The following is a 15,311-nucleotide window of genomic DNA, read 5'->3' as shown; positions in this document are numbered from 1 at the left end:
TATGAATAAATAATAAATCATGACACCAATCCTTAGAAAAGATAGTGTAGATAGGGTAAACTTACCACCAAGTTGGTGTATCACAATTTGTTCTCATTACCACTGGATTGAAGGATCTTAATTTGTTAAATTCTTTATGGCATTGCTGTCTTTTTGTATTTTCCACTTCGTAACACACTAGCATCCGGATGTGGTTGGAAGGATGCAATATTGGAAAACTGGAACAGATAAATGTATTCGGGCAGATTAACATACCATCTGTTACTGTTTTTTGGCTATCTTTGGTGTCTAGTATGATACTCTCTTGTAGATTTACTGAACGGGCACAGAGCCTTGTTGTTTGACTTGTTCAGATTCTGGAAGGATGAGCTTCAGCTGGCAATTGACTCTGCTGTGAAATCCATTTGGTGTCCACAGTTCATGGTCAGAAACAAGATACCTGTAAGCAAAACTAAATACCCAAGGATCAGTTTCTGTGGGTAAATAATACGTACAGTTACGTGGGGCTGGTCTTCTATGCTGGGCTAGTTGAACTGTATTGATAGTTTAGGACTGCCAATACTATATCTCTTGAACTAAACCTTATGTATAATGGTCGACTTAACTGTGAAGAGGACATTCTTTCTTGTTAATCTATGAATTTAATCTAACAATTAAAGGACGCAGTCAACGAAAGCACCCACTCGCATATACTTTTATTATTACGCAAATGCCGTGATATTCAGTTTAATCTTATACCGGTTATGAGAATGATATGTGGTTAAAATAGAGAATCAATCTGTCCAGTAAATCGTGTTTTCTACACATTTTTAGTTTGAGCGGACCTTGTCTCAGGCTGTTCCAGTCACCACAGACTCCATCCTCTCCATTGTCACATCCAGCACTGACGAGAACTTCAGGCAAGCTTGTTTTGCTTCTTTGCAGGTAAAATGCCACTCAGAGATGTCTTGTGTTACGCAAGATATTAAAGAAAGTGCAAATTTAACAAATCACAGCACAATTCTGTAAATTTCAGAAGTATAAAAGGAAGCGCCCATGGCTCGTGATCATAGAAGAGATAGTTGCTTGGTAATAACCCACCAAAAATGCACTCTTGATCTAAAAAGATATTTTTCGGCTGAAACGAGTATTTCACTGAACGATGCAAAACATAAACATTATAAGGTGAACAGATTTCTCATATTCTGGCAAGTTTTAGGTAAGTATTTTTTAACTATTTTGAGTTGGGAAGACTCCCTTGATAGTATTCAGTGAGTCACCGTGCAAAACAAGTAGCACTTTGAGAAAGATTTCAAATCTTGGTGGCTCTGCTTTTGCATCATTGAAACATACTTTTGTATGAGTAAAGATATAAGCCTAATTGTATTAAATAATTGTTACTATGAATTAGTTCTATTTATTGATTTGATTGGTATTTTACGCCACCCACGAAAATATTTCCCAGCATGATGGTGGGAGGAAAACCGGCAGAACCCCGGGAATCCCGCGACCATCTGAATGTTGCTGTTAGACCTTCCTACGTACGACCAGAGAGGAAGTCTCACAACGCCCGCGTTTGTGAGAGGCCACTGGGTCATTGCTCCGTGCTGGCACGCTAACCACAGAGGCCCCCATATGAATTAGAATCGATAATTTTAAAGGTATGCTAATATGTAACACGCGGCAAATTAGGCGCGAATGAGTTCGAGAGTACGCGCAATCGTTTATCACTAACTGCTGATACGTAGTGGAAATATATAGGCGGAAAGTTATGTTTCTTATTTATTTGTTTACTTGATTGTTGTAAAACGCCGTGCGCAAGAAGTTTGTGGTACAGAGATTTTTTCACCCCACACAGACAAAGATATATTTGGAAAATATATATTGTTTTGGAAAAGGCTTCCCATTTTCGATTTATGACTTACATTTATTCAGCGCTGACACAAATGTTTCACCCCTTCAGTATATGTTTGGAGCTTTGAGCTGTGGAGCTTTTTATATAACAGAAAAAGAGGAGTAAAACAGAACTCAAAAATGTAGTGGCCTTGTGAGTATGTTAGTAGCTGTGATTCACATCCATACTCAACTTCGTTCCTTAAAGTGGACAGTTTTTTTTGCGCCGAGACCAATTCCCTGCCTTGTGATAACAGGTCCTTTGTCAAAGAGTTATTGTCTATCCGAACTTGATAGCAAAGCTGGTAGCTTAATATGTGCGGAAATATAATATCATCAGGTCATTTAGTTTGGCTGGTCGTGATGGACCGCAGGTATGTCTTGAGACTTGGAATAGCCGATGATGACCTTTTGCTGGTAGGAAAAGTGGATTACATTACAAGAATACCGTACATCTGCATGAGCTCAGAAAAAAACCCACCAACATTCTCAAGTATCAGTGACATATAGGAAAAGATGGAAATCAGACACTATACCTCGACAGGCGAGTTTGGGCTTTCTGCCAAGTTATCAGAAAGTGTATCTCACTGTATTCTCAGCCGTCTATAATTGTCAGGGACCGATTATACCAACCGATTTTTAGGTTATTAAGAAATAAAAAAGTATGCCTCAAAAATGAATATTTTTTGGCCATATATTTCTTTAATTAAAACCACACTCATCGTTTTATAGTACCTATTTATGTATCTTTGAAGTCAAAGCTTAAAATTTCGAGTTTATGGCCTCAGAGTGTAAAATTTTGGTATATTTGATTTAACATAGCACTTGTTGAGTGTTGACATATGTAACATGTGGTGTAAAAAAATGCACCCCTGTGGAATCGACCCCCAATCGATAAAGAACGTGACGGTCTCAAGTTGTTGGAATTAGTCTTTACTGTTACAAACAGTTACAAACAGCTCATGAGCGCTCTTTAGTGTCGGAGCCCGGTTTCATCCGCATCGAGTGTTGTGGCATGGTTTTTTCTAAATACAGACAGAAAATCTTCGTCAGAAGAAATTTTCAGAAGGGTTTTAACTTTTAAAACGGCGATTTCTTGCTCTGATGCTGGCAAATTTCGACCACAGAGTGTTTTACTGAGATTAAGCCGAGGGCCATGTTTCAGAACGAGATGTGAGAATGATATTCCCTGGGGGAGAGGGGAATATTTGTGCACACTTGTAATGGATGCTTGGCATCAGTTTCTCGGAGTACAATGTCAATCCCCAAACATGTATTCATACATGTTGTTTGACACACCGTGGTGTCTTTTCCCAAAGATTAATCAGAGGCTCATTGTTATCGAGTATGCTTGAGAGATTTCTCACAGTGCAACATGTTTGGACAAAAGCCTCCGGGTTTATCAGTCTATATACGTGTACTGTAGGTTTAAAATTGTAAAACATTGGTTCACATCTGGGTGGGTACTTCTTAGAGAGTCTTTGACAACTTTCACTTGTGTGGTGGCGTCGTTGCACGCAAGATAGTGAGGATGATAGTGATAGTGAGATGAGTTTTCGTTCTAATTCTTGTAACTTGGCAGTGACTACAGATCTGTTACCATTCATCATTCTCGGTACACTCATTCTCAAATTTCTGTTGATAAATTCAATTTTCGAAGGACGTCGAATATCACATGATGTGAGACATGCAATATATTCATCTGTCCCTATAGAGCACAAAGCCGAGCTGAGGGTGGATTTCAGAATATTGTCAAATTTGCACAGAAAGAACAAATCCTTCTTAACATCGCGAGATACATATTTCTGAAGCCACTTTTTGAACTACTGAAAGAGGGCTGGGCCATCATAGACACGCAAAAGCATAACCTTAGTCAGGTTCCTTCAGAACTAGTGGTCTATTAATCAGTGCTATATACATTGCGACCCTTTGAGAAATTGACATTCTCAAATAACGTGTTTATTAACTGTCTTATATTCCGTCTTTTCTTCAGCCTGTGCTTGACTGAGTTTCTCGCCATTGTCTGGAGGAGTTGGCGTTCTCTATGAGACTTGCTACCTGAGCTTGATCCAAATGGACGCTCTCTTCATTTTCCTAATTGCGGAAGCCTTCAGGGATAAAAATCAGGCTCAGATTTATACTTAAAAGATAACTTGCCAGAAAATGTCGCTACAGAAAATACGTGCCAGTAATTTCTTCACAATGCAACCTGGTATATGTGTCAAACGTTTGTTTAAAGGTGATGAAAAACCATGCCAAAATCAGATGAAAGAGTGTGAAAATTTAATGGCAATTTTTTTTTTTTTTTTTGGATTTTTTTCTTTCAGGAGAAAAAGGGAAATAATTTTGTATGGTCGGTATTTGGAATCACCTGTTGGTATATATGGTCTAAGCATAACAATGCTCTAAATAAGCATGTGATGCATATCTAATAAATTTATTTGAATGAAAGTTTGTTGTTCCAAACAAGAATTTAATCTGAATTATGATAATATTTATGAACATATTACAAATATAAATATGATACAAATCCAGGTTGAACACATTTACTAGCTGAAAATACCAAATTCTAATGCATATATATTCATTAAACATATGCATCTTCATTTATAACATTATTACTGTAACGGCCAAACGTAAGCAAGTAGTGTTATGTACTTTATGCACTCGAATGAAAGGTAACTCCGTTCTGAGCTTCTAGTGTTAACGCACAGTTATCTACCTTTTTCACAATATGGCGGCCTCCATGCGATAACGAGTTCATCATTCCTCTACTCTCTGTTAGCGATCGTGGGAAAAATATCAATCGGTACGTTGTATAATGTGTTTATTGTCATTATAAACAGTAAGCAGAAATCTGCATATCTGTTTTCTATTGCTTCGTTTAGTTTCGATATTTGTGTTATTTCGGTACATGAAGCAAAGCCACGTGGCCCGCATCCTTTTGTAATGTAAACAGATAGTGAATCTATATTAGCGAGATGTGCCACAGTTCATAAGTTCACAGTTCACGGTACATAGAACGGGTAATTTGATGTTCTAGTCATATAAATAGTAAAGCAATATCATGTAACGCTCTAGAATATGTTCTGAAAGTACATCAATCAATCCGTGTTTTTTTTTTTTTTTTTTTTTTTTTTTTTTTTGATTGGTGTTTTACGCCGTACTCAAGAATATTTCACTTATACGACGGCGGCCAGCATTATGGTGGGTGGAAACCGGGCAGAGCCCGGGGGAAACCCACGACCATCCGCAGGTTGCTGGCAGACCTCAATCCGTGTTATTATTTCCTGTATGACTATGTCACTGATGCAACACTATTTCTTTGTATGTTACAATCAATCTGTCTAAGCGATGCAAACCATTAATACTGGTACTCAACGGAGTGCAAAAAAAAACTGGGTGAACACGCAGACAGTATTGTCGTGATACCTTTACGATCACAAGTACCAAGAGGTATTAATTATTACCAAATATCCACCGTACAAACATTATTTTCAAGTCTCTTTTTTTTTTCAATTAAAGTAAGATTGAAGAAAACATTGACTTTTCGCTCCTCTTGATCTGAGCTTTTTTAAAAAGTTTTCTACGCCTTTATCAAAAGTTTTCATTCCAGTCACCCTGGAAGGAAAATCAGTCTGTTTTGATAGGTGCATTTGATAGCCGTGCTGAGCGAGGGGGTTACCCATGAACTACGAGTGTTCCAGTACACTATAGGAGGACGATTTACGCTTGCGATGGCGTGTTGTTACGAAGATGATGGGTTTTTTTTTTCATCCAGCTAGCGGAATATCGTCTGCTTTCGACGTCGCCGAAGGACATAGACTGCATGCCGAGGATCATGTGAAGGAATACGAGAGAAAAATTTGTGAAAAGAAAAACAACATCGATCTAGTCTTGAAAATCTGGTAAAAAAGGGTCCTCTAAATGAAAATTGCAATCTACCTAATTTTGAAGGTAAAAACTGATGAGGTCCAAGAAATTTATAATTCATTTACTTGTGGCCCAAGTAGTAAAAACAAGAAACATACGAGCTATAAGTTGGAAGATTGAACACTGAAGAAATATGATTGGCCTAAAATAAAAAGCGAACTGAGATATGGCCGTCTACATGTGACTCCCTTGAAGACACTGTTGTCGATCAACAGGAAACAGTATGTCTTTGACTTAATAGTACAAGGCTAAATCCCTGAGTTTTCTTGTCCTTTCAAATATGACGTTAAACAGCAGTCAAATAAATCAGTAAATCGCAACCACTCTCTTAGATTGTTATCACAAATGAAACAAATGGCTTGCTAGTACAACATACTGTGTACGGAAACGCCATTGTCGTTTACAGGCACGGGCTAATTTCTGTACCGACAGCCGTATCCTCGTCTTAGTGTTTGCGTATGAACACATGTAAAAACTTTGTTGTTTTGTTTTTCAGGTTAACAATGCCCGTGACTTGCGCAGGTTACTCTCCGAAAAACTGTTTACGTTAGCCACTGATAAATATCAATGTAATGCAGACTCCGAGCCCCACTGCCAGGACAGTCCGTCACAAAAGGTAACTACATATACAGTTCATTAGATGTTCAAAGTATTAAAGATTTATAAAATTATTGTATTTGATTGCCAGTTTTAGGATCTAAAAATCCTGTCAGTTCCTTTTCCCAAATGTGCTACAAACTCAATTGGATGTTTACTAAATGTGACAATTTCATGAATATAGACCTACATGGGTTTAAGGACGAACTACAAGGGCTATTCTGACATTTTGTTTCGCCAGAGCCATGATCAAGACAGTTTTGATGATCTTGGCGTTCATGAGGAAGGGATCGAGACAAAGGCCGATACGAACTGGGAATCTTCTAACATTGAATTTTATGGAAATTCTGACTGCACAGGTAGTGTGGAACCTGAACCGTGGACAGACTATCTATTGTACACTGAGCAGCATAATAACCTGGATACAAAAGACACAAATGCGAAGGTAAATGTTCTAAACTGCATTCTCTTTAACGTCACAGTTTTGATTGTTGATGTCAGTTTTAAAGACTTGTGAGTGTAATTCTTGTAGGTTACAGGCAAGGTAATGATTTGTTTCTGTCCTCTATAACCCATAGTCCTCTTCCTTTATAATTGTGTTTTATTTGTTCTATAACGAAATTTATGGTTGCTTGGAGAATTCAGACAGTTGTACCGTCAAAAATGTTCAATAATTATGGTATAATTTATGTATCAAAATTACCCCTATATTTTATACACATTTTCGGTCATATGTCGAGAATTTTCGAAATGACGTCAACAGAAATAAGCTTAGCGCTCTCCATTCACACTCTTACTGGTATAAAGTTATTTCGACCACTAGTCTGGAGACCTGGGATGAAGCCCCGGGTCGGCTCATATCAAAGACTTTAAGAATAAGCTGCCTCGCCTAGCGTTCAATGATTATATTGGTCGGGTGTCAGCGTAATGCTACTGGGTGGTGCCTTTGGCATGAATTTGGCAGAATGGACTCACCCTGCCACAAGAAGACACAGTATTTGTACACTCATCAAACGACTCGTGATATGACTGAAAAATTGTTAAATACGGTGTATAACCCCAAGCATGTATACCTAAATTCATGCATACATGCTACGTCACGACTGCAGGGTGTATGTTAATAATTTCTGAACTGACTGCTGGACTAAAATTGTAGGCCAAAATCACTGAAACGGTACCCTCTCACTTTTTGACAGTTGTGTGTATCATACTTTGGTGACAATATTCCCGATTGACTTATTCGGACTTGCACGAAATGTATCTCAATAATACTGATGTGAAAACTTTGTGAACATATTTTTTCTAACGCTTCATCTGTTTTGGGGTTTAGGAGGACAGAGAGTCATCCAGTCAAGAGTGGTATAATGATTCCCATGGAGACCTGGACAACTGGATGGAAGAATAAATAATCTTGTCTTAGACATTGGAAATTTCTTAGGCCTTCATATCAACTACACCCTGATGTTTTGTAGACTTTGGTTCATTAGTAAAGTAGGCAGGACAGCGAAAAACTGAAATTAGACTTCAGAGGATTTTGATGAGTGCATTGAATTTTAAATAGAATCCTGCAAGACTACATTTATTTTTTTCCGACCTCTGTTGACTTAAGTATTTTCAAAAGGATGCTAATACAAAAATTTCCGATGATATGTTTTAAAAGCAAAAAAAGCGCGTGGAATTTCAATGGGATATTTTCTCACTGGGTATTATTAGGTTCCATTTCCTGTTTTGCTCCTACCATGACAAAGGGTAATAGTGCGTCACAGAACTGTGAGAAACGGAAATATTCAACAACATCTTTTAATGAATTTTATGCCTCTTATAAAAGATTTACTACATGGTAGAGATGACTTTTCAATCTGGCCCAAATTATAGCTTGGAAGTGGTTCTACTAAAAAAAGCTCATGTCCATCTGATTTATTTTGATACAAACAACATCACATGAGGGATGTTCTACAATGTGATGATGCAGGCTCATATGTGTTCAGAGAATATTCGCATTACTTGATTTCTCACTCCCATTTCTGAATTAAACTTCAGAACTACAACCCTGTAGCCATTTGAGGGAACGTAAAAACTAAGGCATTACAAGCTACAGGCGCTTATCTTACAAGGCGTCTAAGTGGCTGCGTAGGATGTAAATGATAAAATCTTCTGGGCACCGCGCAGAAAGTCTGCCAGCACCCTGACGTGGACGCTCGTTTAGCGCTCCCCCCCCCCCCTCTCCACGCGGTCTCTGCCTGGTTTCCACCCATCATAATGCTTGCCACCGTCATATAGGTGAAATATTCTTGACTTCGGCCGTAACACACCCATCAAATAAATAAATCACGTTGATGTGTTAGTATCTCAAGGTCGAGATGTAGGTCACAGAAGAAAGGTATAACCCAACTAAAAGCCGTTTGCAAAGGCCATAAGCCAATTACTGTCAAGCAGTACAGTTTCTTGATTTTCTTGAAAGTGACTGTCATTTCCGTGGAGAAGGCGGATTGACTTTCCTCCCAATCTTTTGCAATTGATGGTAACATTAGGTTATTAGTATTAAAGAGAAGAGAAGCACCTGAGGTATTTTGTGGAGATATGTATAAGTCTTTTATTAGTGAACATCTTGAATCTCGGTCAGGTCACATATATGATTGCTGTATTTCTCTGAGCTAAGCACTTTGGCTCGAGTATAGCTTTAAAATTGTTCCAGTTGGAAAGGTCGTAAGCCAGTCACCTGACATCACAGGCATGATTATTTCCCTCTTTATCATAAAGCCTTGTAAATTAATTCTCTATCTGACAATGTGCAAATGCGCAAAAATAAATGCTACAATATATATAAATATTGTCTATGTTGCATGGAGTGCATGTTGACCTTTCATTCCCAGTCTTCACAGGCTACGGTGCCGGTACCTTCGACATTGAGAGGGACGTCTCGATATTATAAAAACAAACTTGCACATGAAATAATATACAATCTCATGATGTGGCTTTGACCTAGCTGTATCTGAATTAGCTATATTGTGACGCGATGAGCCCTAGAAATTTACGTGATCCGTGCACTTTCTTGATATCGGAGTAGGCTATTTCCATTTATTGGTAAGTTATTTCCCTTAGTGCATGTTACCGTGTAGAAAATAATCCTTCATTTGGTGTGAACTTGGAATACGCTGGTACCAATATAAACTCGTTACCTCAAAGGAGAAGAACACAAAAATGACGTCAAAACCAGATGAAAGAAAGTGAAAACTTAATTGCAAATATGGTCCTCAAAATTTTGTCGATTTTTTCTTTTAGGAGAAAGGCCATTGGAAATATTTCGTATGGTTGGTATTTGGCACCACCTCTTGGTATATATCGTCTTGGCATCACAATGTTGTAAAATAGGGTGTGATGCATGTGTAATGAAGTTATTTTCATGGTCTTTGCAGTCAGCAGCATCACTTGTAATTATTTCCGCAGCTTTATCCTAAAATGCTCCAAATTTGATCTTTGGATAAAATGTAATTTCGTCCACATGTGTTTGTATTTTTTACCGGAAGTATCAGAATTTCACCTGAAGTGAAAAGAAAATGAAAGATGGACGAAACTTACAGATAGAAAAGCCTTTTATATGTAATTGTCTCTAAAATACATAGTTTTCAATCTATTTCCGGATATCCGCCATTTTGAAGACGCCACATTTTGCCTTGTCGAATGAAAACTATAAAAGGTAAAATGATGGTGTCTCAACCAAATTATTGCCCTTGATTTGGTCTTTAGGTTTTTTTTTTTTTTTTTACAGATTTTTGAATGATGCTAACTTAAATTCGTAGACTAAAAGTCCATTGCTTTAATACAAGTTCAACAGTCATTTATTTCACAAGAGTCATTCCGTTATATATTCGATCACACAATGAAATGACCTGCAATTTGCAATATGCGATAGACTTACGTCGCGAAACTAATTTTTGCACCGAAATTTGCGTCATCAAAACCAGAAGTGATCGTATCTCCTTTGCAAATGTTACAAGAGACATTGGAGTAATACCGCTTCGGTGGCCTAATTATTAGACAGTCCGCCTCGAAGTCGGGAGACATTGGATCAAATCGGGTTCGGTCATACCAAAAACTTTAAAAATGGTACTTTTTGCTGCCTCGCGTGGCGCTCTACAATGAAAGGTTAGAGCAAGGGAAGAGAACTGGTTGGCCTGGTGTCAGTGTAATGTGGTGTCTTCGGCATGTTACTTCAGTGGCAGTAGCACACTGACAAACGATCAAGGCAGAATTGGCGTCATATATATATATATATATACCCAAACTACCGGCTTAAAGCCCGTTACATAGAAAACCGAACTTGACAGTTCCAAAGGCTCTTCAATGGGAGTGTTTGTTTAGAGATGCCTTGGCTTGTGCCACACCTGATGATGGTACATGTTTTGTAACAAACGATAGACATGTCAATCATTCTAGTAACCTCGAAACCTGAACCTTACTGAAGGCTGATTAGTCACATCACCGGGCACACAACGTGACAATTAGTGATTCCAGGTGTCCATCCCTTTGCTATTTCTGTTAAGATTCATACAGACGGAGGGTGTAACTTACATGCGACAATCTACCATACTTTTTAAAAAGTGAGGATCATCCAAGAGAAATACAGACATGAAACTTCACTATCACTCGATATGACAGTTAATGGTGACAATTCAGCATTTTAAATGGCGGTGCGAGATGTGAGTTGTGCAATTCTCTCTTTATTACAAGTAATACTTTTGGAAATTTTTCCCCCACTGTTGTGTTATGTTCTTCAGAACTTTAGGTGCTTGCATGACTGCAAGATTTTTTTTACGAAAGTGACTACTTACTTTACAGTTGCGGCCAAGTAATCGGGTAAAGGATCAGGGCATACTGTCCTAACATTTTGTAAACCTAATTTCCTGTTTAACTGTTTTCAGAAATAACGCCGTTCAGGTAATCAGGAACGTCATACACAGCAACACATACTAAGAGAAGACTTACGAAAATATGCATAATGAAGATATGTGTAACGAGGACAATGGAAAACTTCGAGTGTATGGTGGCAGGACCGCCAGACAGCGAAATTTTCGACGCGTGATTTAAGCGTTTTGATATATTTATTTATTTGATTGGTGTTTTACGTCGTACTCAAGAATATTTCACTTATACAATGTAGTGATACGATTATTTAGAATACCAATATTGTGTGAGGTATTTTCACAATAATATGAGAGATCTTGTCAAACATAAGTCTAGAATTTATTTTACCTCTTCGATTACATTCCTCGGTAACAAGGTCTGTATACGTACCCTTGAAGCACACCACAGTGAACCAAAGCCGGATTATAGAAAGCATTTTATTATATAGATAGATTTTATTCAGGCTTAGGCAGACATCCTTCTCGCCAAAACATCTTCAGCAATATTAGTGCGGAACAGGATACATTAGAAATGACAGCAAACTATTTAAACACAAAAGTGAGGATTGACTGTTGTATAACAACTTAAATGAACATGAAATATTTTTTCACTCAACACAACTCGCCCCTTAATGCAACTGAAAGATAAATATACTTTGCAAGGTTATTTTGAACCCGTTTGGAACTACACGATAGGAATTCAGTACATTTGAACACACTTGAGGCTTTTAGATCATACTTCGGGATATAACATCTCCGGAGATCGGTGTAGATCGGACATACTAATATAAAATGAAATTGATCCTCAATGTCATTTAAATTGCATTTCTCATATTTTGTTACCTTACGCTCAACTCTATTTCTACCATGTCTCCCAGGCTCTACTTTTAACTTGTACGATGAAGTTCTGATTCTAGTTAGCGCTTTTTGTGATTAGAGTTTGATATATATTCTTCAAACAAGGTTCAAAGACAAAATCATTTTTGAGGTATTTGTATTTGTACGTGCCATTCGGCATTGTATGTATCTATCAGTTTCTGTTTGAGCTTTGGAAGAAAAAGCGTTAACACAAACAGAATGCGGGAACAAAAATATCTGGGTAAAACCCAACCTGTTCAACATTTCGCATTAAGATTATCAAACCCATTAACCGATAAATAATGTAATTTTTTGTACACATTAGCCAATATACCATTATATGTTGCTAGCAATTTAAACCAATACTTCACAATTCTATAAATTCGCGAATAAGATAGTGGTATTCTACCCAATTCCCCGAACACTGCGGCCTTTGGTGTGGACACATTTACTCCTGAAGTACTTTTGCAGAACTTACGATATATACGTTTAATAGAAGAAGCTGAATGGAAGCCCCAAAGGTCACAGAGTAATTCAAATTGGATCCTACAAATGTGTAAAACGAATAAATCACATTTAATGTTACAATCTAATTTTAACCTACACACTTGATTTGTAAGTACATACAATGCTCGTATGCCCTTGTCTGCTAGTGTTTACAGTGCAGAACAGAACTTACAATTCGGTGTAAATATCAACCCTAAGTATGCAAATCTAGAATCTTTATTCTTTAAATGTCCACTTTTCATCAGATCTGAGCCCACCTCTTTTGCGAAACACCATGACCTTACTTTTATCCAGTCTTTGCAGTATGTGGATAATTCAAGGAACTTTGAAGGCCAGCTACTGAATCAGAAAATAAAATCAAATCATCTGCACACAAACGTAGAAAAGTAGACAATTCACTGAGTTCAATGTAGCTGTTGTATCCATCTAGTAAATACAATTCTAAGTCGTCTATAAATAGTAGTGGCTCAGTTGGTTAGCGCGCTAGCGCAGCGTAATGACCCAGGAGTCTCTCACCAAGCGGTCGCTGTGAGTTCAAGTCCAGCTCATGCTGTCTTCCTCTCTGACCGCACGTGGGAAGGTCAGCCAGCAACCTGCGGATGGTCGTGGGTTTCCCCGGGCTGTGCCCGGTTTCCACTCAAAATAATGCTGGCCACCGTCGTGTAAGTGAAATATTCTTGAGTACGGCGTAAAACACCAATCAAATAAATAAATAAATAAATCTATAAATAGTGTAAATAAAATGGGAGACTGAACTTCTCCCTGTCTTAGCTCTGTATCACAGATAAAGCTGCTTGTAACTATATCATTGTGTTGAACACAAGACTTTACGTCATTATACAATGACTTCATTATATTTGATAATGTACCTCTGGCACCACTTTTAAACAGTTTGTACTATAACTTTTGTCTAATAATCGAATCAAAGGCTTTTTTTTAATCGATGAAGGCACAGTAAGCACGCTTATTGTGTTGAAGGGGCCTCCGTGGCTCAGTCGGTTAGCGCGCTAGCGCAGCGTAATGACCCAGAAGCCTCTCACAAATGCGGTCGATGTGAGTTCAAGTCCAGCTCATGCTGGCTTCCTCTTCGGCCGTATGTGGGAAGGTCTGGCAGCAACCTGCGGACGGTCGTGGGTTTCCCCCGGGCTGTGCCCGGTTTCCACCCACCATAATGCTGGCCGCCGTCGTATAAGTGAAATATTCTTGAGTACGGCGTAAAACACCAATCAAATAAATAAATAAATAAATATTGTGTTGAATATAGGATGACAATAATACACGGGGAGCAAATATTGCATCTATTGTGCCTGCACCTTTTATAAAACCAAACTGTGCATCGGATATAATGTTATACTCATTTGAGCATTTAATTAGTCTCGTATTCAAAAAATTTGTGAACAGTTTAGATAGGCAACTTGTAAGAGTTATTGCCCGATAATTACTTACGTTTTCAGTATCACCTTTCTTATGTATCGGGAGAATAATACCCTCGGGCCATAAACTGGGAAATTGCCCTGTGTCAAAAATATTATTAAATAGATTTTCAGACACGGATATAAGTATATTGGAGTTGGTCTTGAAAAACAGATTCAAAAGCAAATCGCTTCCATGTGATTTGTTACACTTAAGGTTGTGTATACTTATTTCAGTCTCAGCGTACGTTACAGGGCAAGACTAATTCTTCCACTATACAATCTCCTGACAAATAACCATTCATATTAATCAGTATATTCTTTTCTTCCCATACATCAAAATTCTGTCGATATCCGTGTGTGATCTGGTATACTATTGGAGAGCATTTTTAAAATCAGGCTTACAAATTTTACACTTCAAATGAAACCAGCGACTGTCCGTCGAAACACAACTATGGAAACTTACTTGACTGGATCGTATGGTAAACCGTTTCTTAAACAGAGGCGTTGCAACATGTTACAAGAGCGAAGTTAAGTTTTGCACTGTCCAGAGTAACAGTTTCGTTAGTAAAGTTTACATATGTCAAAAGCTCATCACTGACAGACCCTAATTTTAAAATAAATCCATCACGCAGGTCATCATTCCAAATAATTTTTTTCTAAATGATCAGCATTATCATTATAATTGATACGGCCTTCCACTGGCAATTCGAAAAAATGAAGAGGAGCTTGTGGTGACAATTCTGTTATTTCGCATATTTTGAATTGACTCGCCATAGAAAAAAATGTTCGGATTAAATGATAAATAGTCGATAACACTTCGACCTGACGAGTTCACAAATGTAAACATATTTATATCTTTATCACTGCCAAAACGGCCACTAGAAATGTGAAAACCGGTTGCCTCACACAAGTCAGTTAATTGCGTCCCAAATGAGTTAACTTTGTGGTCTTGAGATGACGGTGGATAACACGTGTTATGCAACAAGGTGATGTCATCAAATAATGTTACACAATCGTCGTTTACATGATCCGCGCAACCACCTGTCCTTGCATTGAGGCCTCCGGCTATTAGCACACCTAGACATGAGAAATGATCTATATCAGTTTGTAAAAGGTCGAACAGATTATTACAATCTATATTATAATCAGCTGAATTCTCCGGGGATATATATAAAGCACACATATATACGTCATTCTTAAACTAGGAGATTCTGTCAAACTTCAG

At 37.9% G+C, this 15,311-nt stretch overlaps 1 protein-coding gene across 2 annotated transcripts; it reads left to right on the top strand.

Moving 5' to 3' along the window:
• Positions 1-312: 312 nt before the first annotated feature.
• LOC135478126 (uncharacterized) lies at positions 313-9,947 on the top strand. Of its 2 annotated transcripts, XM_064758400.1 has the most exons (5): positions 313-435; positions 814-924; positions 6,302-6,421; positions 6,644-6,847; positions 7,733-9,947. In XM_064758400.1, exons 1-5 carry the CDS (start codon positions 421-423, stop codon positions 7,805-7,807), a joined length of 525 nt encoding a protein of 174 aa, XP_064614470.1. In that variant the 5' UTR covers positions 313-420; the 3' UTR covers positions 7,808-9,947. The 2 variants fall into 2 exon arrangements, 1 of the variants encoding a protein (XP_064614470.1); XR_010445260.1 differs by lacking the exons at positions 313-435; positions 814-924 and adding an exon at positions 5,149-5,780 and having other exon boundaries at positions 7,733-9,946.
• The last annotated feature ends 5,364 nt before the right edge of the window (positions 9,948-15,311 follow it).

The sequence above is a fragment of the Liolophura sinensis genome, chromosome 1 (genome assembly GCF_032854445.1).
Source record: "Liolophura sinensis isolate JHLJ2023 chromosome 1, CUHK_Ljap_v2, whole genome shotgun sequence".
Taxonomy (NCBI): domain Eukaryota; kingdom Metazoa; phylum Mollusca; class Polyplacophora; order Chitonida; family Chitonidae; genus Liolophura; species Liolophura sinensis.
This window is presented reverse-complemented; position numbering and strand designations above follow the sequence as displayed.